General features: G+C 40.9%; 1 protein-coding gene across 9 annotated transcripts in view; it reads left to right on the plus strand.

Annotated features, from left to right (window-relative positions):
- Nucleotides 1-23,451, plus strand: part of Magi1 (membrane associated guanylate kinase, WW and PDZ domain containing 1) — a 609,660-nt gene that overhangs the window by 502,405 nt on the left and 83,804 nt on the right. For 7 of the 9 annotated variants that reach the window (XM_032906056.1, XM_032906057.1, XM_032906051.1 and 4 more), the window contains exons 5-7: nucleotides 546-747; nucleotides 12,225-12,307; nucleotides 16,342-16,377. In XM_032906056.1, the coding sequence (XP_032761947.1) occupies nucleotides 546-747; nucleotides 12,225-12,307; nucleotides 16,342-16,377 (321 nt within the window). The remainder of the gene's footprint in view (nucleotides 1-545; nucleotides 748-12,224; nucleotides 12,308-16,341; nucleotides 16,378-23,451) is intronic. The other 2 variants (XM_032906058.1, XM_032906054.1) reach the window with 1 other exon arrangement.

Consider the following 23,451-nt stretch of genomic DNA (forward strand, 5'->3'; position numbering starts at 1 on the left):
GCATGGCGACTAGGCATGGCGTCACTGGTGCACTCTTCACAGCAGCCGTGATTGCATGTTCAATGTCTCTGTATGATTGGGCTTGGCTGTGGGCTGCTATGAAAGAGAAAGTGGCTCACAGGGCCCCACACCCCTGTGATGCTTTATACATAATTACTGGTTGATTGGAGAAGACACACACTTTCTTCAGTGGCAGAGCCATTGGCAGTACACGCATAAGTTTCTGTAAGCAGGGTGACTGAGTAGAAACTCTCGGGTCACTAGAAGATACAAGAGTGAAATAGAAGGAGGGCTACATGTGAAGAGAAAATGAGAGAGGGTATCAAATAGGGTAATGAGTTGATATGATCCACACACATTGTAGATGTGGAGATGATGTAATGCAAGCCATTATTTGCATAATCAGTATCTGTTAATAGAATCTAAGATGACAAATGAGTGTGGGGGAAGAACATAGATGTGTTCGTTGTGCATTTCCCAGGCTTGTGGTGTGTTGTTGAACAGTTCTGTACTTGTCTTTTTCTCTCCCTGTGCCCACCGAGCAGCCGACTCTGGAGACCAGGACGAGCCCATTCTCCAAGAAGCGACGCTCCCGCCTGTGAATAGTAGCGCCCTTGCTGCTCCCATCACGGACCCTTCTCAGAAGTTCCCTCAGTACCTACCTCTTTCTGCAGAGGATAATTTAGGTCCTCTACCTGAAAACTGGGAGATGGCCTATACTGAAAATGGAGAAGTCTATTTTATAGAGTAAAGTATACCATTTTCTCTACCTGAAAATACCCTTCTCACTCTCCCTTCCTGCTCCTTCTCTGGATATCAGTTAAACCTGAGGGAACTGATCCTACCCCAGCGTTATTCTCTAAGATTAAACTGGCTCCTCAGAAAAACAATTTTCATCCATATCATTCTTAATCATTCAGTGTGAACGGTTTCAGGAAGCATAAGATCTATAATTTCTTGAAGGGGTGAGACAACTGTATTTTGTGATATAATTATAATGAATAACTATTCTATTTAGTCATTAAAATGATAAATTCTTGGCATGTTTTTCCTAAAATCTTCAGTTTTCTTGCTCCTTAGTTTTCAGGCTTTATATATTCTGGACACAATTTATTTTAATTGTGGTTTTTCTCAAATGCGACTCTTCATTGCTTTTCAAAGTCCAGGAGCTTTTAATTTGACTGATGCAGACTGCCTTTTTCCCTTCGTGTTGTGTGCCACTGTGCTAGCAAGGAATCATTGCCTTACTTAACTTCAGAGATTTTCTGTCACGTTTCCTGAAAAAAAAATTCATCGCTTTACACCGTACGTTTTGGTGTGTGGACTGACATATGCTAATTTTATTACATGGTACAAGATAGGCAAACAGGGATTTGAGAATATGTGGATGTGAAAGGCTTAAAATGTGTGTAATTAAAGTTTTAACAGGTAACATTTTGCAGGAATAGAGAAAAACAAAACTAATAGAATTCCTATAGTGGAAACTGTTATTGAAAATCCAAAGATCTTCTGACTCCTAATAGTAGCTGCATGTTGAAGTGCAGCGTTTTGAAGCTGCTTTCCACGACATGCACTACTTTTTATGGATCACAGATGGGTGGATGGTCAATTATTGTGTTAGAGCAGTGGTATAATGTTCTAATTGTATTCCCAGTACATAAACAAAACATAGATAAATGTATTATTCTCACATAAATGGCCTACTCTTAATTGAATCAGCAGAAGGGAAGCATTGCCAAGGAATATTTAAAGCACTCAACTTTCTAAAATGCACGCATGCATCTAGTGAGGGGTTTGTGTTCTAAGCATAGCATACTTTTCTGTGGGTTTTAAAATTTCATAGGTATCATATATTTTGTTATTAGAAAGAGGCAATAAAAATTAAAAGTAAATTTTCCTAAGCACATAGGCTCAGGAAGAAGGCTAGAGGCTCAGAACAGTTGCTTTGGAAACCCACCTGGAAAGAAGTTTGTGAGGCCTGAGGGGAGCGCTGGTATTCTCCAGCCAGAGGGCAGAGACACGCATGGCTCTTGCCTGTGTCTTGTTCATGGTGGTTACTTATGAACACAGCAACATGGACAGCACAGTAGTCAGCACGTGTGTTCTCCAGTTCTCGGCTGTGTGGCCTGGGACCTTGCATCCTCTTCAGTCCTCTTCCATGTTTGTAAAAAGTTATGATGCATGGAGCCCACGTGCCCTGAGGGGTGGGGAGAGTGGTGTATGAAGTGCCTGGATCGGTAATTCTTAGTGTCACTCCTTCCATTCTTACCACATTCATCACGCGGATGAATTTCAACATTGCTCAAAGAACACTGGGTATCACATTGAAGTTCAAATGTTCATAGTTTGATTTTGTAGCAAATTGCCTTTGAAATTATGTCCATTAACTAGAATTGTACAAACCAAAAGCATACATATTAGAGATGTTCCCAGTACCAAATAATGTGTGAAACACGCATTCCTGGAAAAGAGTTTGGCCAATAATTTTGCCAAGGCTGAATTGATAAGTTTTAGAAAAACAAGTTCAGTATGCTAACAGTGAATGAAAAGCCAGCCCCATGCCACAGCTGGCTGAAGTACACACTCTGTCCGTAGAAGTTATAGCTTTCAGGAGTTTTATTGCCCTACTCTCAAAATTTGTGGCTCTGACATGTATGATACCAACTTTTCGGCTATTATTTCAATAGGTATTGATCGTAAACCCCATTTGAGATTAGAGGTATAATATAGTGGTAGAGCTCCTGCCGGGTGTGTGTGTGTGTGTGTGTGTGTGTGTGTGTGTGTGTGTGTGTGTGTGTGTGTGTAGTCCAGCAATCATGATCTATGTTAAATTAAAATAAATAAATGCTCTAACACTGAGCTGTAAATGAAAATTTTAAATAAATGTTCTTGAACTTATATGTATAAACATTCATCCCAGGCCCAGCTAAGAAGTGATTGTTTTATTTATACAGAGTATTATATTAAGATTTTATTTATGTGCTACAATAAATAAATAAATAAATAAATAAATAAATTTAAACAAAACAGACACACACACACACACAGACACACACACACACACACCCCCTAAACTCTCAACAGTCTTTTTCATTCTGAAATGAACTTAAGAGTATCTTGCATCGAATAGCAAGTTAAATTAGATAATGTTAAATCTAAGGTATGCATGTTTTATAGATTTAGACAAATATAAAATACTAGATTGGTTTTGCAGTTTGGGGGAAAATGTAAACTAGTATAAAGAAGGCCCTTAAAGATAAAACATAGACTTAGCAACCTGTGCCTTGTGTAGACAACTGGAGTAGAGGACAGAAAGGAAGGAACCAATGGAGCAGGCTGTCGCAAGCATGTCCTCAGAGGAACGTGGAGCTTCCTTTTTAATGCATTTACCTCAGGCTTTGAGCAAAAGAAACTGGCAACCCAGAAACACTAGCAGAGAGCGAAGCAGGTGGTCCTAATGAAAGCCTGCTTTCTCTTAGCCGAATGACTAGGGAAGGAGGGGGAATCATACAAGTCAGACAGCTTTTGGTGAGCAGCTCCTGGATCCCAGAAAAAAACACAGGACCGCCAGGGTCCTCCCCTTGGTCCCATCTGATGGGAGCCAAACCTGCCTGCCAGTGTTCTCTCAGAAAGACTTGCCTTAGAGATGGAAGGTTGATATAGCGAGGCAGAAACAGTGCTGCCTGCCCTTCCCCCATATAAATACTGTAGTACTTCTTAGAGGAGAGTGTGGGCCTCCCCTCTACTTGAAGTGGAACAAGCTACTGTTTCCCTTCTAGGGTGTTGTCCAGAGAGGCTCAGAGGAGAGTCAGGGTTTCCATCATTGTCCTGTGGTAGAGCCCACAGGTGGCGCTCCTGCTTTGGAGCAATAGTGGGATTCCATCATCCCTTCCAGCTTCGTTAGTATCCGGCAAGGCCTGGTAAGTAGCTGGAATGAACCTCCCCAAATGTCGGGGTGGGGCAAGATAACAAGGATGTCCTTCCCCATCTAGTGTCATTGAAAATGACATAAGGCCTACTTAAAACCCACTAACTTTTCCTCTCTGGAGCAGTTACAAGGTAATCCAGTTAAAGTATTTTAAGTGAAACCTGTAGTCTTATAATATAATACTCTGAGTATCCAAGTTTATAAAACAATCACTTCTTAGCTGGGCCTGGGATCGCATCAGCCTGGAATCCACCCATTCATTTGGCTGGGATAACAGGATTCCAGAGGCTTCCTTAGCAACATATCTAACACCTTCTTGCAAAATAATAAGGGCTTCAGGTTACAGCTCAGTGTTAGAGCATTTGCCTAGCATGTGTTAGGACCTAGGTTTAATCCCCAATAACACAAATAGATCATGATTGGCTGGTTAGTAGGCGGACTAGACAAAAGCCTTATAGCAACAGCCAGAAAGATTGCAAGTCGACCGAAAGAAAACAGTCAACAAATACCAACACCAAGGCGGCAGAGATGTTAGCATTGTCCAAGATTTTAGAAGCATACATTGTAGGTAGGCATGGTTGTGTACACCTGGAGTCCCAGCACTGGGAAGGCTGAGGCAGGAGGTTGGGTAATCTAGGGCCAGCCTGAGCAACATTTAGAGATCTTTTTGCATGACCGAATGAATGAGTAGTATATATGTACTTATTGCCATTACAAAATACTTCACTAATCAATCATAAGCATACTTGAAACAGAGAAAAGAAAGGAAACTTTTAGGCAAACAGTAGAAAATATAAAGAGGAAAACCTGGAACTTTAAAAAAAAAAAAATAAAAAAGCCCAGTTGCTGGGTCTTGCATCACTGTCAGCAGCAGACGGGAACCAAAAGCCAGAGGCTGGGTGTGGAGATGGGAAACAGAGATTACCTGAGCTGAACAGCACAAACACTTCGCAGAGAAGTAATGGGGCAGACGTTAGGAACGTTCAGGTCAACTACAGAACATAAAACCTTGCTGATCAAACTCTTAGGAAAAGACAGTGAGTGAGTGGGCTAGGGAAAAACTGAAGAACTGATGTACCCAAACCTCCCAAATTAGCAAGGAGGAGAAACCACAGATTGAAGAAATTTGGTAAACTCAAATCACAGAAACTAAAAAAAAAAAAAAAAAAAAAAAAATGCACATCCAGTCATTACCTTTCTGTTGCTGTAATAAAGCACCAGGGTCAAAAGCAGCTTATGGAAGGCTGTATTTCTGGTTACAGTTCCAGAGGGAGACCCCACAATGACCAGGAAGGCCCGGCAGCCAGGTGGCCAGAGAGGGAGCTAGCTGATCATAGAGTTTTTCACATAAGAAACATAGAAAGTTAACTAGAAATGATGCTAGACACTAAACTCTCAAAGCTCCCCAGGCTCCCTAGGACTGCCTCCAACAAGGCCCCACATCCTAAAACTTCTGTAACCTCCCAAACAGAGCCACCAAGTATTCAAATACATGAGTCTATGGTGACATTTCTCATTCGAGCTGTCATAAACAAACATAAAACTTTTGAATAAGAAAAAATAATACCTTAATTATACAAATACAGCAACTGATTTACTTCTCCAGGGAAGACGCTAGGGCAATGGTTCTCAACCTGTGAGTCGCAACCCCTTTAAGGGTCTATATGTCAGATGTTTACACTATGATTTATAAGAGTAGAATGATTAGAGTTATGGAGTAACAACAGAATAATTTTGTTTGTGTGTCATCACAACATAAAGAATTGTATTAAAGGGTCGCAGCATTAAGAAGGTCTAGAACCAGCAGATTAGAAAGCAGGGCAAAGCCAGCCGTTCAGGCCCTGAGAGAGGAGAAATAACTCTGTGTCTACATAGACTGAAAGGACCTTTCAGGTGCTCTTACATGAACCAAAGCTGGAAAAGGTATCAGCAGCAAGCCTACCCTGAATGAACAGCTGAAGAAGAAAATTCTAGAACAGTGGGGGGCCAGGACAGAAAGTCAGAGTATAGGTAAATAAGATAAACTGCTCTTTACCTCTTGAGTTTTCTAGATTAACTTGGAGGATTGGAATAGAAATGTTCAACATCTTTCCACACAAATTTAGAGAAGAGCAGTAAGCTCATTATAAATAATAGGAAAAGAAGGGGTTGGGGATTTAGCTCAGTGGTAGAGCGCTTGCCTAGGAAGCGCAAGGCCCTGGGTTCGGTCCCCAGCTCCGAAAAAAAGAACCAAAAAAAAAAAAAAAAAAAAAATAATAATAATAATAGGAAAAGAAGAGTGTGAGTGTAAGTGAGTGTAGAGGGTAACACCTGTAGTTTGTGTAACGCATGCTTATGAAGGAAGATATAAATGTACTGAGATACATAAATATCTATGATGTACTACCTAGATGTGATAAGAGAGGATACCCTCAAGTTTACCTGAAGCATCTTACCTTGGCTAGTTATGTGTCAGCCTGACACAAGCTAGAGTCATCAGAGAGGAGGGGCCTCAGTTGAGAAAATGCCTCCATAAGATTAGGCTGTAGACAGGCAAGCCTGAAGGCCATTTTTATAATTCGTGATTTATGGGGGAAAAGCCCAACCCTCTGTGGGTGATCCTCATGCCAGCCTGGTGATCCTGGGTCTGTAAGAAAGCAAGTTGAGTAGCCCATGGAAGCAACCCAGTAAGCTGCACCCCTCCATACCTCTGCATTAGCTGCTGCTTCCAGGTTCCTGCCCTGCTTGAGTTCCCACCCTCAAGTTGATGATGAACTCTACATGGGACTGTGAACAGTGTAAACCCTGTCCTCGGGTTGCTTTGGTCATGGTGTTTTATCACAGCCGTAGTGACCCTGACTAAAACAGACCCTCAGCAACCTTTTCAAAAGCTAGATAAACAATCGAAAGTAGGATGATAAAGAGAAAGGAGGTCTCAAGTCTAGTGGCCTAAAGAAAAGCTGGGGAAAGAGACAGGAAGCAAGAACATGGCTAGCGATTAACAGACTGAAGGTAATTAAATACAACAAAAATTCATTTTAGGTGTAACAGTTAAGGTCTGCTGAACATAAAACAGTAGGAAAAGCATATCATAAAAATATTAATCATGAAAGTAAACATTATAGAATTATCTAATAAGGAAAAAAGAAAATATCAGAAATAATCATCAGCCACCTTGCAAAAGAATCAATAATTCAAAACAATAGTCTCAAGAGAAATTGTTTGGTTTTGTAGATTTTTGTGACTGAGGCTTTCTTTGTAGCCATCCTGACCTCAAACTTGTTATCTTGCATTAATCTCCTTAGTCTTCAGCTTGAGAAAAAAAAATGAAAATATCGCATCTCAGAGTAGATCAAAGGCCAGAGAATGACAGAGGTATGTGTAGTATTAACCACACTTAGAAAAAGAGACGGCTTCTGTCTGTACTCTTGAGCTTTTATCTCGAGATCCTAGAGAAAGAAGAGTAAGTCAATCTCCACAAAAGGGTGCCTTAGCAGCTAAGCACCCCGGCTGCTCGTGCTATGGATCTGATTCCATTCCCTGCATACATGGTGGCCCACAAAGTTTCTAACTCCAATTTCAGAGGGTCTGGTGTCCTCTTGTGGTGCACATGTATATGTGAAGCCAAATATTTATACATGTAAAATAAAATAAATCTTAACAGCATCCTCCCAAACGCACACACACACACGCATACACGCTCTCAGATCAGAAGGGAGAATGAAGAACAATCAGTCCAGTTGAACCCTAGAGAAAATGCCTGGAATATTTAGGTCTTCAAAGGTTTAGTAAAATGGATGAATATTTATAAGCCAAAGAATGAAATACAGAAGTCTGCCATTATTGATCAGGATGGGAATCACTGCCAATTCTGACAATTTCGTCAAGACAGTAGGTTAATGTGAGCACAGATCTACACACAGACATCTGAAAAAAAATCCCATGAAATGGACCCGTGATCAAGAGACACAGACTGTATTTCATCTATGGCATGGGCCTTTTAAGGAAGCCTGTAACAATTAGGAGAACGAGTTTATAATTTTAAGCTCCTGAAAAAGAAATCCTAGGCCCCCAAGTTTTCACCCAGGAGAATTCTGTCATAGAAGAATGAGCACCATTTCTACATAATAATTTAGAGAATAGAAGAAAGCCATTATGTAATGTTTTAAGGGCAACATTACTCTAATGAGAATACAAATGAAGGCTTGCTGTGTGTGCCTACAGCACAGGCTCGAACCCTAGTACTGAAAAACAGGAACAGCCAACAAAACATCAAGGACACTTCAATCAAAATAATGAAAAAGAAAATTCTATTGGCATAGTGTATCATATCAACATCATAGAACGTATCATAGAACGTATCATATCAACAGTCTAAAGAACATGCTCTCAGGACAAGGGTGAGTTTGAGGCTAACCTGCATTGTGAGATCCTGTCAATGTCATTGTGAGATCCTGACCAAAAAAAAAAAGCAAAATATGGACGGAGGGAGACAAATATACACATAGACCCAATCTTAATAAGTGCAAACAGGAATTTTTCAAATGTCTGAATAATCATATTATCTTAGCTGTCCCAGCATACAGTTTTCTAGAGGTGTTGCCATTCTTGGGAAAGCTTTATTGGATATAGCTATAAATTCCTGTAGTGACATGAGGGTCTATAGTTATTTCAAACTGAAAGGTTGTCCCTGTTGGTTTTGGTCAAGTCAACATATTTGGATGTAGCACTCCTCCATGCCCTCGGTATTGGTTCCCGCCTTGAGTTTCTGACCTGCCTGGGTGGTAGACTACAAACTATAAGATGAAATATACCATTTCTTTCCCCAATTGCTTTTGTTCACGGTGTTTTATGACAGCAAGAGAAAAATAATTTAAGGCATAAATTGGTACCAGAAGTGGGATATTGTTGTGGCAGACTTGACTGTTTTTCTTGGAAGGATTTCAGAAGGACTTCAGAATGTCGAGCTGGGAAAGCTGTTGGGTGCTCAGAGCTCAGTAGGCTTATGGGAGCTCGAAAGACACGAATGCTGAGATCTCTTGAGATAATAAAGCAAGCTGTGGCTTGCAAAGTTTAAGAGGGTTGCTTTAAGAGTCCCTTAGACTCTCTTGGGGCCCTTTGATAATTTCAGTATAAAATTTGTGGGCCTAGGTAGCTAGGGCTGAAGAACTGGCTATAATTTTGGGGACCAGCACCCCCAAAGTATAACTTTTGCTTTACTGAGATGAGCAATGCTGAAGCTGAGAAATTAGTAGTGTTTAGAAAGAGGGCAGCCTCATGGAGGATCATCTGTCTAGAAGCATTTCCTCAGGCTTACCACACAGAAGCTGTGGACCAGAGGAGACCAAGGCCATACCTCATGATGGCAGCTGAGCATGGTGATGTACAAGAATTCCCAGGTAATAGCTGGTTTTGAAGATAGGAAGTGGCCAAGGAGAGCAGCTGAGGTGGCACTGTGAGAAGCCAGGAGAGGCCCCTGGTGATGTTGCAGCCTCAGTTGTAACAGAAGCTCCAGGATCTACAGGGTTAGGGAGAGAAATTGAGGCTCGGTGTCACGTGGCAGGGTCAGAGCCCCTGAATAAAGGCCAGGAGAAGCGATGGTAAGGCTTCTACCTCAGAAGCAATGGACACCTCAGCATTCTGGAGATCCCAGTGCAATGGAACAGCCCCCCAAAACAGCGGGAGCTGTGGAACGGAGCCGGCCTGAGCCTGTGAGATGTAGTGTGTGTGTTCTGTGTGTCAGAGCCAGAGAGGTCAAGCTGCCTATGTCCCCTGAAGCCCAGAGCATTTTTAGTTCCAAACAGTGGACAGACACTGAGTTGTGTATTTACTGTGTTTCTGCGTTTGACTTTGCTTTGACCTGATAGTGAGTAGAGTCTGCCTTTTTACAACAAGTCAGCCACTTATTTTTATTTTACAGGAGTTAGCTTTTGAGAGAGTTTAGATATTTTAATGAGGCTTTGGATAGCTCAGAGGAGGACTTGAGTTCTGAGAATTACTGTGAATATTTTTAAAGAGACTAGATGTTTAAAGTATTTCACTTTTTAAAGACTTTAAAAGTTGGAATGTTCTCTATTGTGATACTGGTATTAGTATGAGATATCGGGAATGAATAAGGAAAATATCAATATTTAAGTTATATGTTTTTCTGTCAAAGGGGGATTGATTGGCCTTTTGAGATTTTTGTTTTGTTTTTTGTTTTTTTTTGTTTTTTCTTTTTTGGTTGTTTGGGTGTTTTTGGTCAACTTGACACAAACCTAAACATATTTGGTAACAAGAAACTCAGTTGAGGAAATGTCACTACAAAATTGCAAGGCTGAGGGGCATTTTCTTGATTAATGATGGATATGTGTGGGTTTAGCCAGTAGAGGTGGTGCTGCCCTTTCTCATTTAAGAAAGCTGAGCAAGCCAGCAAGTAGCCGTCCACCACGGCCTCCCATCTGTTACTGCGTTAAGCCCAAGACCTGCCTTCCCTTGATGATTGGACTATGAGCCATACGATGAAATGATGAAATAAACCCTTTCCTCCCCAAATTGCTTTTGGCCATGATATTTTATCAGGGCCGTAGAAATATGACTAAGACAAATACTTGTTTCTGAAGTGGTACACACTCCTGCCTCCCAGCAGTGGCCAGTGTAGTGTTCTGCATCCTTGCATAGATGTGCAGACCTCAGATTCAGCTGTACAACCCCCTGGGTTTCTTTTTCTACTTCTGCCATGTGTCAGCCATAGCCTTTGGCACACTTCACCTCCATGTTCCCATCGTTCTCTTCTGTAAAATGGGGGTAATGACGTTCCTGCTCATTAATTTCCCAGAGGGTTGTTACGAGAATGAAATAGACTAACATCTGAGAAATGAGGTTCTCGGGTTCATAGAGCAAACGTGATGATGGGTTGCTGGTGGGGAAATGGCCCCATAAGAGCAACAGGGTGATGGGAATCCTGTAAGAGTTAGCCTTTTCCTTTGTCGACTGTTGTTTGAACACCCATAAGGAAGGGGAAATGGCAGATCCGTTTTCATAAGGTATAACTTTTTCTTTAATAATTAGTAAGATGTGGATCTAAAGTGCTGATGCAGCTCTGTGCCTCCCTCACATTGGTCACCCAAATTGTAAACTTAGGATAGAAGGATTCATGCCAAAACTTCAAAGGTTTCTTTCCTGCCCCTCCCTTTCTTGTTTGCACTTCTAATTTTGGGCCAAACCTCTTGACCTTGAGGTCCTTCTCATCCACTTAGTTGCCCAGTGAATCAGGCTGAAGCAGAACTCTGACCCCAGTGTCTTGATCAACTTGGAGGAGCACAAAGGCAGCTTCTTCCCACTTTGTGACATTTCTAGCACAGCTGAAGGGTCTATTAAGACCCTTGGGATGTTTCAGTACCCAAAATGCCCCAGGCACCTTCTGCTAAGACCTCTAGGGTTGGCCTGTACCCTCCAGGAGACATTTGGCCAGCATCTCTGTTTCTCTCTGTGTGTTTCTCTTCTCTCCCCTTTCCCCTCCTCTCCCCATTCCTTCACCCCAGACTCTCTCTGTCCCTCCCTCCCCCCTCGTTTCCCCTCTCTTATAGACTCTATTTGGGTTGCTTTTGACCACTTTAAAGCCTAAGATAGGGAACAGCAAAATAGCTCACCACTCAGAGAGCTTACCACCAAACCCAACACTTGAGCTCAGCACTTGGGACCCTGTTGATGGACCAAGAGAAATGGCTCCTGTAAGGTGTCCCGAGATCTCCACATATATCCTATTGCACAAATAAGCCCATACACTGATAAATAAGTAAATTAGTTAGTTCATTAAGTGCCTCTAAGTTAGGGGGTTTGGGAGTGATATGTATGAGTAGTTTTGAAGTGCTGTATGATCAAGGGGCCCCACAGTGTCAGGAAAGGGCTTATGTGAGACAAGGAGTGACATAGCAGCCTCACTCGTGGATTTCAGTAGTATGCATCGAAGTCATAGACAAATGTAATTAAAAGTTATTCTTTGGCAAGTGTCAAAATGGATGAATAAGTGTGGACAGGCATAGACTGTATAAGAAAAGCATGTCATTTGGATCTACTATTCAGAAATGGTGCCAGTACTATGTTTTAAGCATTCAGTAACTTGCTGGTTATATCTTAGAAAGGAAAACCTCCCTCTCACACTCATCCTAGGCATTATCACTGTGGCCTCCAGGCTGCAGGACAGTGGTTTCCCTGTCCTGTTGGAATGCATCTCTTTAAGTTCATGAGCAGAGATGCAAGTCTTTGTGCTGTCTTTGTACTGTGTTGTTATTCCTTCTCCTTAAACAAATGTCTTGTTCTTGTCTCCGGATTTCAGCCACAACACGAAAACAACATCATGGTTAGACCCTCGGTGCCTGAACAAACAGCAGAAGCCTCTGGAAGAATGTGAAGATGATGGTAAGGGCTAAGATTTCAGGATCTGCAAGCTGGGGCTAAGGTACATGTGCACATTTGCTAACCAGTGCTCACACAGCAAATGAGTCCGGTACATTGAAGTGGTTTGTTCAGTTTTTAGGAATCACACTGTGGCTTAGAATAAAGGAAGGGATGAAAAAAAGAATTCTTTCAGAAGAACAATTCATCAAAAGACATGTTATATTCCAGCATGGCTGTTGGGAATAGCAGCAGGTCAAACTTGGAAAGGACTCTAGAGAAACTCTCCAGGAATATAGAAACCAAAGATGTTTTGATCTTTCACACATACTAATTAATGGACTAGATCCTAACCTGTGTTATAAAAGCCTTCAGGGAAGAAATCAGATTTCTTGGCTCTAATTTTTTATAATTCTAGGGGCAATGGGAAGATCTTGACACGTTGGGGATGGCCTTATAGCTTAAGATGCAGCTATAATTTTTGGAAGACTATTCCTCAAAGGGACAGGTGTTGCTTAGAGCTGTGACTTTATCTTCCAGACACTCCCTCTGACTGTACAAGTCTCTGTTGAAAAGGATTATTTCAGGTATTTGGAGTCTCTAATTATCTCTCCAAAGCAGAAAAAAACTTAATGCAGAGCAAGTATATCCTCTTTAGCACTAGAATCTGTCCCAAGTTCTGTCAAGATTGCTTTCTGTTGTGAACTTATTAAAAGGCGAATGGCTGGCCTTGCTGCTCATTATACAATCCTGGCATCTGAATTAATACTATAATTAACTGTGTATTAGTTGTGGAATAATTGTAATAATATACTAATACATTATAACATGTATTATAATACATAACATATAGGTATGTATACATGTATAATAACATATTTACCTGTGAGATACCAAAGCTTTATTAATTTCCCCTGTAGTGCATAATTGTTGCTTAGACATAAATGGTGATATTCGGAAAACACAAGCTAGTATTGCAAAATATTATACAGGTAAAAGCCTGGTACTCTGTGACTTTTTTTTTTCTGTTACGTATGGCTGCAGATTACATTAAATGAATATAGGTTTGCATGTTCATGTTTATTGGAACAAATTCACATGGAAATATATATTTTCCTAGTTTAAGAGGCACAATCCTCATGTTCATTTTACTCTGGTTGCTTATTCTCCTAGCTGAAGAAGGAATGAACTAGGTGTGATCAGATCCCTTTCTCACACATGGGGAGTAGTGGCTATCTGAGTACTCAGGATCTGTTTACTATAACACAGAGGTAACCAATTTTCAAAGATGAGAGCACAGCATGCTTTCTGTGGAGTGTACTTCTGTGGAGTACAACTTCATGGAACAAGTTTAATCTTTTTGACAAGATGAATTTGAAGGCAGTTTAACCATTTTTATTACATAGGATATTCAGGGTCGGTGTCCACTATAAGTACATTGGGAATGTATGATAATCGAAGATGGAAGGTTGCAGAACCTTTATTGAGAAAAACTGCTGTGGAATAATTGCATTAAGAAGAGCTCTGGAATGTTTCTGTTTCTACATTAATAGCATTTTCCTTGACACAGGTATACATTCATATCAAGTGCAGTTCATTCAATAATTACCTCATCAACACTAGAATCATATATCTCGTTCATTTAGAATGATATGTGTATGCATAGACAGCATAAACATGTAATCACATGATGACAAGTGTCAGTTTGGGGTTTTGATGTGAGTAAGCACAGAGCTGCCTTGTCTTACTGTTTGCTGTCATGACCCAGATCAAGAAGCTCTACCGCTCACACACACTCTGCCTGCATGGCTTTATTCTCTGGTCTACCAGCTCATGGAATGTTCTTCATGAATTGAGAGGGGGCTGCACTTTCTGTTGCCTCACTCAACCGAGTGGGGACCCACAGTATATAAATTACTCCTTTGGTCATCTATCTTTGTCTAGAACCATTAGAAGTCTTGATCTTGCCTCATAGTATCAGGTCAATGTTTTCAGTTGCCTGTGATTTTGGCCCAACAGGTATCAAAGAGATTTCTGACTCTGGCTAGTTAAAACGGAACTGTTGACCCTATACTCAGTGTTCCCCGGGTTGGTTGAGAGTTAAATGGGTACACACTCAGGAGCCCCATTCATCCATCTTCTTTCTTCACCTCCATTTCATGCATGAGTCAGCTCAATTCACACGCTTCCTAAATATCTCTGGAGTCCACTCCCTCTTCTCTTCCACACATGTAGAGCTCCTAGCTAGGTCACGCATGTCTCCTACCTAGATCCCTTGCTTCTGCTCTCAGCAGTTTTTGTTTTTTTTCCTCATGTCAATGTGAGGGCGACTTTGCTGCGCTGCTGCTGGCTCTCTGCTTGCCCAGTAACTGCCTGTTCTGGTCTGCCTGTCCAGCCCCCCTCGCTCTGCCCTGCCCTGCCTTTTGCTTGGCACTTCCGCTAGACCTCACTGAGTTGCTGCCTAACTGTTGCATGCTCAGTGCTCCCTCCTTAGAATGGGGTCACATTGCTCACAGTCGATGACTATCTTCTACGTGGGACATCCATTGTAGACCCTGCGGACATGTCAGTAAATGCAACAGCAAAGCATCCAGAATCGGAGTGACTTTCACTGGCACCCATGCATCTTTCACATTGTTGTTCAGATACCATTTCCATGACCTGGGCTTAAGGACGCTCACATCGCTCCAGTGTGCAGTGTCCGCTGGAGAGTTAGGCATGGTCTTAATTTCACTGGATTCTGTTTAGCTTTGTACATGCCTTCTCTTGCAAAAGCGTCACTGTATTTGTGCCAGTTTAGCCATTGGCCTAGCACGGCCGACTGGCACATACTCACTCTCTTGGGGAAAAATGAACAAAGCCTCCCATGAACCTCATCAGGTAATATCCGAATGGGCATTTATGCATTTTGTAATACCTTTGAGCTTTCCCTCTTCTTAAGGGGGAAGTCACTTATTACAGACCTTATTTTATATAAATCTGATAATTAAAAAGAGAAAAGAATGCTTTTCAAAACTGACTGCTTCTGCTAGCTCGGTGTGGCAGCCTGTCTGTAATCGCCACCAGGAGGCCAAACTAGCTACCAGTACTAGCTGATTAACGGTTAGTATCTGAAACAGTCTGCAAAGTAGCCTGAACACCGGCATGTGCACTGTGGAAAGAGGTTTGAACCCCCTTGCCTCTGTGGTTGTATAGCTTCCTTCCAGGGTAGGCAGCAGCCGCCTGCTCTCGGTAGCTGTGGAGATTTTAGCAAGAAAATGAATGTTGCGTGCTGTGCCATGTTCTCAGCTCAGTAATAACCAACTTATTTTATTGACAGCCAGAGGAGGTCAGCAGTGAAAGGAATTTGACTTGTTTTGCTGGCTGGAATAATTGAGCACATTTTCACTTGACTATGTCTGAACTGTTGGCTTAGAAAGCTTATGGACAAATCAACAAACAAACGAGAGTCGGTGAGCTCTGCCATAGCGCTCCTTCAGTGCAGCCTTCGGGCGTCACCTCCTTGAGAAGTATCACCATGACATAGTTGATCTCTCTCGCCCCTCTTGACAGGCACTGGGGAACATTATTCAATCCCCCTTTTCAGTGTGACCTCACTTTCCACTTTCCAAGCCGCGTAACTTTTAAGTTAAGCAGTGCTCTAATTACGAGTGTAATTGCTTCTGTGATGGGACGGTTATTGAAGATTGAAAGGGCCGATGTCGAGAGGTCTCACTGCTCTGTTTGCTGCATGTAAGGTCTGTCATAAGCGACTTCCCACTTAAGAACGTGGGAACCTCAAAGGTATTTGTCATCCTTTACAACCAATCAAATAACATTTTGACATGCAAGGAAATGAGCCGTCTAATTATTTTGCCAATATCAGCTCTTACCGTTCTGTGATTTACACTGAGGTCAGGAGTTTACTAGCCAAAGCCAGTGAAACAAACCACAGTTCAGGTAAGGTCGCTGTCGTGATGTTTTTGCTGCTGTTTTTCTAAGGGAGTTTCTCTCTTGGTGCTGGTGTCTGAATTTGTCTTTCTCTTTTCTGTCTCATTCCTGCTCTTCCTTTGGAGAAGAAGGGGTACACACCGAGGAGCTGGACAGTGAACTAGGTAATGCCTTCCCACCTGCTTAACCCCCTCTCCTCTTTGAGTTTGCCCTTCTCCGGTCAGTCTTCAGCCTGACTTGCCTGTGAAAGGCAGTACGTTCGGTGACAGGCATCAGCCAGAGCTGTATGTAATGCACAATGATCTCAGAGAAACCGTGAGAACAGGCTGAGATAGAAACAGTAAATCAGCAATGAGTGGTCCTTCAGTTTAGAATTTGGGGAAGAAAATGAAGGGATGCTTGCCGTGACCCCTGAACTTCCTTGTAGTCTGTCTTCGCTTCATTGCGTTCTCATGTAGTGCAGTGCGCAGGGTTGTTTGTATGAATAATGTAAGCAAGCCAAGCAAAACAAAAGCTCGGGAGGCAAATGTGATGATCAGTATGCTCTGTGGAATAAAATAATTCCAGTAAGGAGCCGCATGGTTGATGAGCCTTATGACTGTGTTATGTTCAAGTCATGGGCTGTGTGCTGCTGACCGTGTCCCTGCAGTGCGTCACTCGGGCAGCAGGTGCGTGCAGTGTTCAGTGACATTTTCTGTACTGAGCATGGCTCAGTGTAAATCAGCTCCTGACCACTTTGGCTGTTACAGCGCAGGCGTCATTTGCATATGTCTGTGATGCCGTTTCTTTCCCATGCCGTTGGAGAGCCTTGCCTTGTATTCACCCTGACGTGATAACAGTGAGATTTGAACACTTCACTGCAGTCCTCCTGAAGCTTCCCGGAAGAACAGATGGAAAAGCACAAGCATTTTCAGTAAATTGCAGGGAAAGTCATGGCCGATTGAAAAGTGTTACGTGGACTCTCCCAAGATAACTGAGTCTGCTTGCGTTTTATCATTGTCTTCACTCCTTCCATGTGGATATATTTCATAGTAATTACTGCTCTGATTTGCTTTTGGTTTTTCTACACACACACACACACACACACACACACACACACACACACACTAGTGGGTCACTAGAGCTGTACTATAGAATTTGGCCATATTTTCTTCATCATTTGGAAGATTCCCTCTTATAACAAGCATGAACCAGGGGAAAGGTGTGCTCAGAGATGTTTGTTAACCAGGCAGAGTCCACAGAGCAACAGCGCTAATGTGGACCCTAAGTTCCAGTTTCCACAGCTGAGCTATGCTGAAGGATCTCAGCTCCCTCGAATCCCCACAGCAGGCTAAAGAGTCCTGTCTGTCCACCGTCCTTCATAGGGACAGGCAGTGTGTCTTCGTGAATGTTTGCTTAAAACATAATATAATCAGTTTCTCTGTTAAATATTTTCTGACCTTCTTCTGTTTTCCAAAACTAAATGGCAAATTCTGGGACAAACAGCTTCCTTTTTTTTCTTTTTTTTTTTAATTGATGACCTATTTCTATTTTAAGCATTAAGAGACTAATTCCTGTTATTAAGTTAATTACCACATTGGAAGTGAGAAATCTGTCTTTTCATTTCAAAATAAGTTTTAGCTTAAAAAAGTTCAGAAATTTTATAGAATTGGTTCATCTGTTCCAGAATTGTTTAATTTTGGGTGTGTGTTTGTATGTATACATGCTAGTATACAGAATGCTTACCAATTGAGCTATCATGAAAAGCCCCCCCACCCCCTACTCAGAAATACCAACTGATTGAATTTTTCAACTCCAGAATGTTAAGTTGTTGGTAGTACAGAGGTTCAGGTCAAGGGCAGTTTCACGTATCCTCTTCTTACTCCCCCAAAGCACAGGTAATGGCTTATACACTTCCTTCTCTGTTCCTGGTTTCTAACATGCCCACAGGCAAACAGTAGTGGTTACATTAATGTTTGCCAAATTAAGAAAATCAAGTACCTATTTCTACCATTTTTGAAGATAATCAGGTCAAATATTTTAAGTTTGGTAGGAGATCTGGGTCAATTAGTCACAGCACTATCCTTCCCTCTCACCCTTTCTTCTGCCCTCTGACTGTGCAGCAATTTGCATTTTAACCATCCAGGCTTCGTTTTCATTTATATGGCGATTTCTAGCTTGGTAAGGGGAAACTGGTTCCCAGGCATTTGAAGTTCATTGGTCCTTAAGACCTGATATTACAAACAAAGGCCATGTTACATCAATATTTGTAAATTGGACCCATCTTTTTTTATAGTACTAATGTCTCCTAAACTCAAGAGACATCTTAACATCTGCAAAGTGTCTTTTATAAAAGAAGGGAGGAAGGAAAAGAAAGAAAGGAAAGAGGCCTATCTCTTTGTTTTCAGACATAACCTGTGTAGCAAATGCCATAAAATCAGTGTCTCTGGATGTGCAGCCAAATCTGAACAGAATTTGAACTGTGAGTAACCAGTTTGCATGTGTCTGTGTGAACATGCACACCTCCATTACACTCTGTGACTGTTGGTAACATGTAAAAACCCTCTGCTGACAAAACTGTCAACATTTGCAAATCCCCACAATAGATCATAATTAAAATACTATGTAGACAAAACAAAAAAAATTTATTGAAATCTCCAAGAGAAAAAAACACAAATCATATATAAGTGAAAATCCTCAAAATAATATCCAATTTCACAATGGAAACTTTGAAAGCCAGAAGATCCTGGAGCAATACATTCCAAGTCCTAAAAGGCTATGATTGACAGGCTGTAATAATAACATACCCAGAAAAACTACCCACTGTAACTGAAATTGCAAGAATTTTTTCTAAGATATAAAGTTTTTTTAAAAGTTTGCAACCAATAAATCAAACGTAAAGAAAATACAGGAAGCAGTGTTTTCAGTTGAACAAAGGAATGAGCATAGCAAAAACACTGTGGGACAACATAGAAGCCCTAATTATTAAAATGTAGAGTACCACAGAGAACACAATACCACCAAAAATCAACAATAAGACAAAACTGCAGTTAACATACATTTCAATTGATGGCTTTAAATGTCAGTGGCCTCATTTCTCCAATCAAAAAATACCAACTGAATGAATACAGACATTAAGACACAAAATCCATCTATCTGTTCTCTACAAGGAACGCATATTAGCTTTAAAGGTAGACACCACCTTACAGTAATAAGATGGACCAAAGTACTCCAATCAAATGGGACCAGGAAAAAATCAGTTGTTGCTATTCTAATATTTGACTCTATATACTACAGACTTGAAAGTAAAACTAATCAAAAGAAAGAGAGACACTTCATCCTAAACAAGGCAAAGTTAATAAAGAAGACATTACAATTCTAAAGATGTGTGTGCCTAACTCTTGCACAAAATTTCATTTTAAAAATGTATTACTTGATTTAAAGACACAGATTAACATCTGTCTCGCAATAGCAGGTGATTTCAATACCCCAGTTTCTATACTAGATGGGTCACCCAGACATACATACATATGTACAGACAGACACACATACAACATAACGTACATCAGAATTTATTGATAGTACATATCAAATGGACTTAATGGTTTTCTACAGAATACTCCTCTCAAACACCAAAGAATACACATGTCATTCAGTAACACACAGAAGACTTTTCTAAAACATACCATATCCTGAGGCACTAAACAAATCTTTACAAGTCAAAATGATTGAAATCAGTCCACATATTCTATGTGATCACAGTGCAATGACAATAAAATTTTAAAAGAGACAGTAATCTCTAGTAAGTACACAAACCCATGGAGATTCAACAATTCATTTCTAACGCATGATTGTGTCAAAGAAGAAATCAAGAAAAAGCAATTTTTCCTTCAACTAAGAGAAAAATGAAAGCACAACAAAACTTCGGAGACACATTGAAAGCAGTACTAGTAGTAAATTTTCAGTTCCTAGTGCCTACATTAAAGAAATGAAGAAGAGGAGAAATAAATGGCTTAATCAAACAAGTCACAAAAGCAACCCAAATTCAAACCCAGTCAACAGGAAAAACAATAATAAAAGCAAATATTAATGAAATAGAAACAATACCAAGAGTCAGTATGTCTAAGAGCTGTTTCTTTAAGAAGATAAAACAAAATTAATCGATAATTGGTCAAGCTAACCAGAAGAAAAAAGAGAGGAGAGAAAGCAGCCAGGCTAACAGATTCAGAAGCAAACGGGAAAAACATTACAATATCTATTAAATCAACAGTATTATAAGGGAACACTTTCAAACCCTGTCCTCCATTAAGCTGGAAAACCTGAAAGAAATGGATAAATTTCTAGATTCAGCCAAATCACCAAAATTAAACCAGGAGGACATGAGCACCCTAAAGAATTATAACTAATGAGGAGCTTGCGATAGTAATGAAAAGCAGGGCCAGGTGGATTCACAGAATTCTATCACCCATTCAAAGATCCACAGCCAATCCTCCTTAATCTACTGAGGCACAGAGGAGGGCAGGGGGAGCACTTCTAGACTCTGAGGAAGACAGCGTTGCTCTAATACCAAAATCAGATAAAGACAACAACAACAACAAAGAAAATTATGGGCCAATATCTTTGAACATAGATTTGTTCAATAAACTACTTGCAAGCAGAATAAAGAGATCCATCAAAAACATTACAAATCATTACCAAGTTTGTCCTATCCGTAGATGAAGGGAGGGGTAAACATGCACAAGTCAAAAAAATATAAACTACAAAAATCACATGATCGTATTAATGGGTGCAGAGAAAGCCTTTGATAAAATTCAGCATCCATCATGCCAGAAATTCTAGAGAATGTGAGATGAGAGGGAACTTACCTCAAAGTAATAAAGGCTATTTATGAAAAACCCACTACCAGCATCATTCTGAATTGAGAAGAGCTTGAAACAGTTCCACTGAGCTCAGGAATTAAAGAAAGGCTCATCCAGTAGCCGGAGCCACAAGAAAAGAGGGAATTAAAGGAATCTGAATAGGTAAAGAAGAAGGCAAAGTACCTCTGTTTGCAGATGGTATAACATCGTGCATTAGAGATCCCCCAAATTCAGCCAGGAAATTTCTAGAAAAGATGAACAAATCGAGCAGTGTGTCAGGATATAGAATTGATTTGCACAAATCAATACATCACCAATGTACACGCAGTTAATGAGATCAATGGCCCACTCTCACTCACAATAACCTGGAATAAAAAAGAAAATATCTTGGGATAAGCCTGGTCACCGAAGAGAAGGGCCTCAACAATGAAAAGTTTAAACCTCTAAAGAAAGACACTAGAAAAGGGATAGATAGTCCATGCTCGTGGAGGGGTAGATTTAATATTGTGAAAAAACTGTTTTACCAAAAGCTGTTTACAGGTTCAGTACAACCAAAATGACAATCCTCATCTCGTTATTCACAGAAATAGAAACCAAAATCTTAAAATTCATATGGACCTCAGATAGCCGTAACAATCCTGAACAAGAAGAAGAATGCTAGATAGATTACCACACCGAATCTTAAAATATACTCCAGCATCATGGTAATAAAAGGAATATGGTACCTGCACAAAACCAGATATGTAGACCAAATGAACAAAATTGAAGACCCAGACATGAGTATACAGAACTTAAGCCACTTAGTAATTGACAAAGATGCCCCAAAACAATGGTTGGAGTAAAGAAAACATTTTCCACAAATGCTACTGGGAAAACTGGATATGCATACGCAGAAGGATGAAAATAGACTTGTACCTATGGCCTTGCAGAGACACTAACTCAAAATATATCAAAACCTAAACATGAAACCTGAAAGGCTGACACTGCTAGGCAGGAGCATATGATTTACCTGTGAAAAAGGACTTTCTGAATAGACTCCATTTGACCAAGAAAGCCAACAATTGACAAGTGGGACTTCATAAAACTAAAGTGCTTTGCACAGCTAAAGAAACCAACAGCTGGGTGAAGAGGAAAACCACAGTAATGGAGAGAACTTTTGCTACATACATATCTGAGAGGCAGTTAACATCCAGACTATATAAAGAACGAGAAAGACAAAGTAAGGCCTAGGACTAAATGGACAGTGGCCAAAGAGGAAGGGGGTGAAAGAGGCTAAGAAATATCCTTAAAATGTTCATCATTTCTAGCAACTGGAAATGCAAATATTACAACTGTGAGATGTCTTCTGACCCCTGTGAACGGCAACCGTTCACCAACAAACGAGAAATGCTAGAGGGCTGAAGGGGAAGAGAGAACCCTCATTCGCTGTTGGTGGGACTACAGACTAGTGCAGCCACTGTGGAGGTCAGTGTGGAGAATTCCCCTAAAGCTAAAAGTAAAGCTACCACATGACACACCTCTACCATTCTTTGGCATATGCCCGAAGGACTCATGGCTTCTTACTCTACAGATACTGGTTCAGCCATGGTTGTTGCTATTCCAGCCATAATAAGTAGGACTGGGAAAACACCTAAATGCCCTATGAATGAATAATGAAACTGTGGCCTAGGCACACTGTGAAATACCATTCAGATTCAGCTGTAAAGAAAAGTCAGACCATGAACTCTAAGGGTGAATGGGTACAAGTAGTAAAGACCACATTGTGTGAGGTAACCTAGACCCAGAAAATCAAATGTCATGTGTGCTCTCTCAGTAGAGCTCCTAGCTCCAAATCCTCGCAAACCAAATCCTCATCCCTCATCAAGGAAACTAATTGTTGCAACAGATGGAGACCTTTACAGAAAATCACAACCAGTCAAAATGGTCGTCGTTGGCCCTAGTCCCAGTGGATACATCTATAAATAAATTCCGTACCTAAGGCTCAGAGAGCATTGTGGGAGAGGGGCAGAAAGATTCTAAGAGCCGGAGGGTCAAGAATCCTGTGAGATTGGGTCTCCTAGGAATTAGTGGGGTGCAGTGAAGTCACACTAATATGGGGTGCCTCAATACGAGTTGAACAAGGAAAACAGACTCGCCAATGTGATGGGAGGTAGGAACCATAAGGCCTCAGCTCTATACGAAGTACTATAGGCAACTAAGGAATGCTTTCCGTGGGAGAAATAATCTTCCGCAGAGAAGAACATGCCAATTGATTACTTAATACCAAATGGTCAGCACTGTAAACATGCATACAAGTATCATTATACAGGTTGAACAGGTTATATTTAGGAACATTCATAATATACATGTGTTCATGTAACAACAATTAATAATAAAGAGGCTGTGAATTTGAAAGAGCAA

This window comes from Rattus rattus, chromosome 6, assembly GCF_011064425.1.
Source record: "Rattus rattus isolate New Zealand chromosome 6, Rrattus_CSIRO_v1, whole genome shotgun sequence".
Lineage (NCBI taxonomy): Eukaryota > Metazoa > Chordata > Mammalia > Rodentia > Muridae > Rattus > Rattus rattus.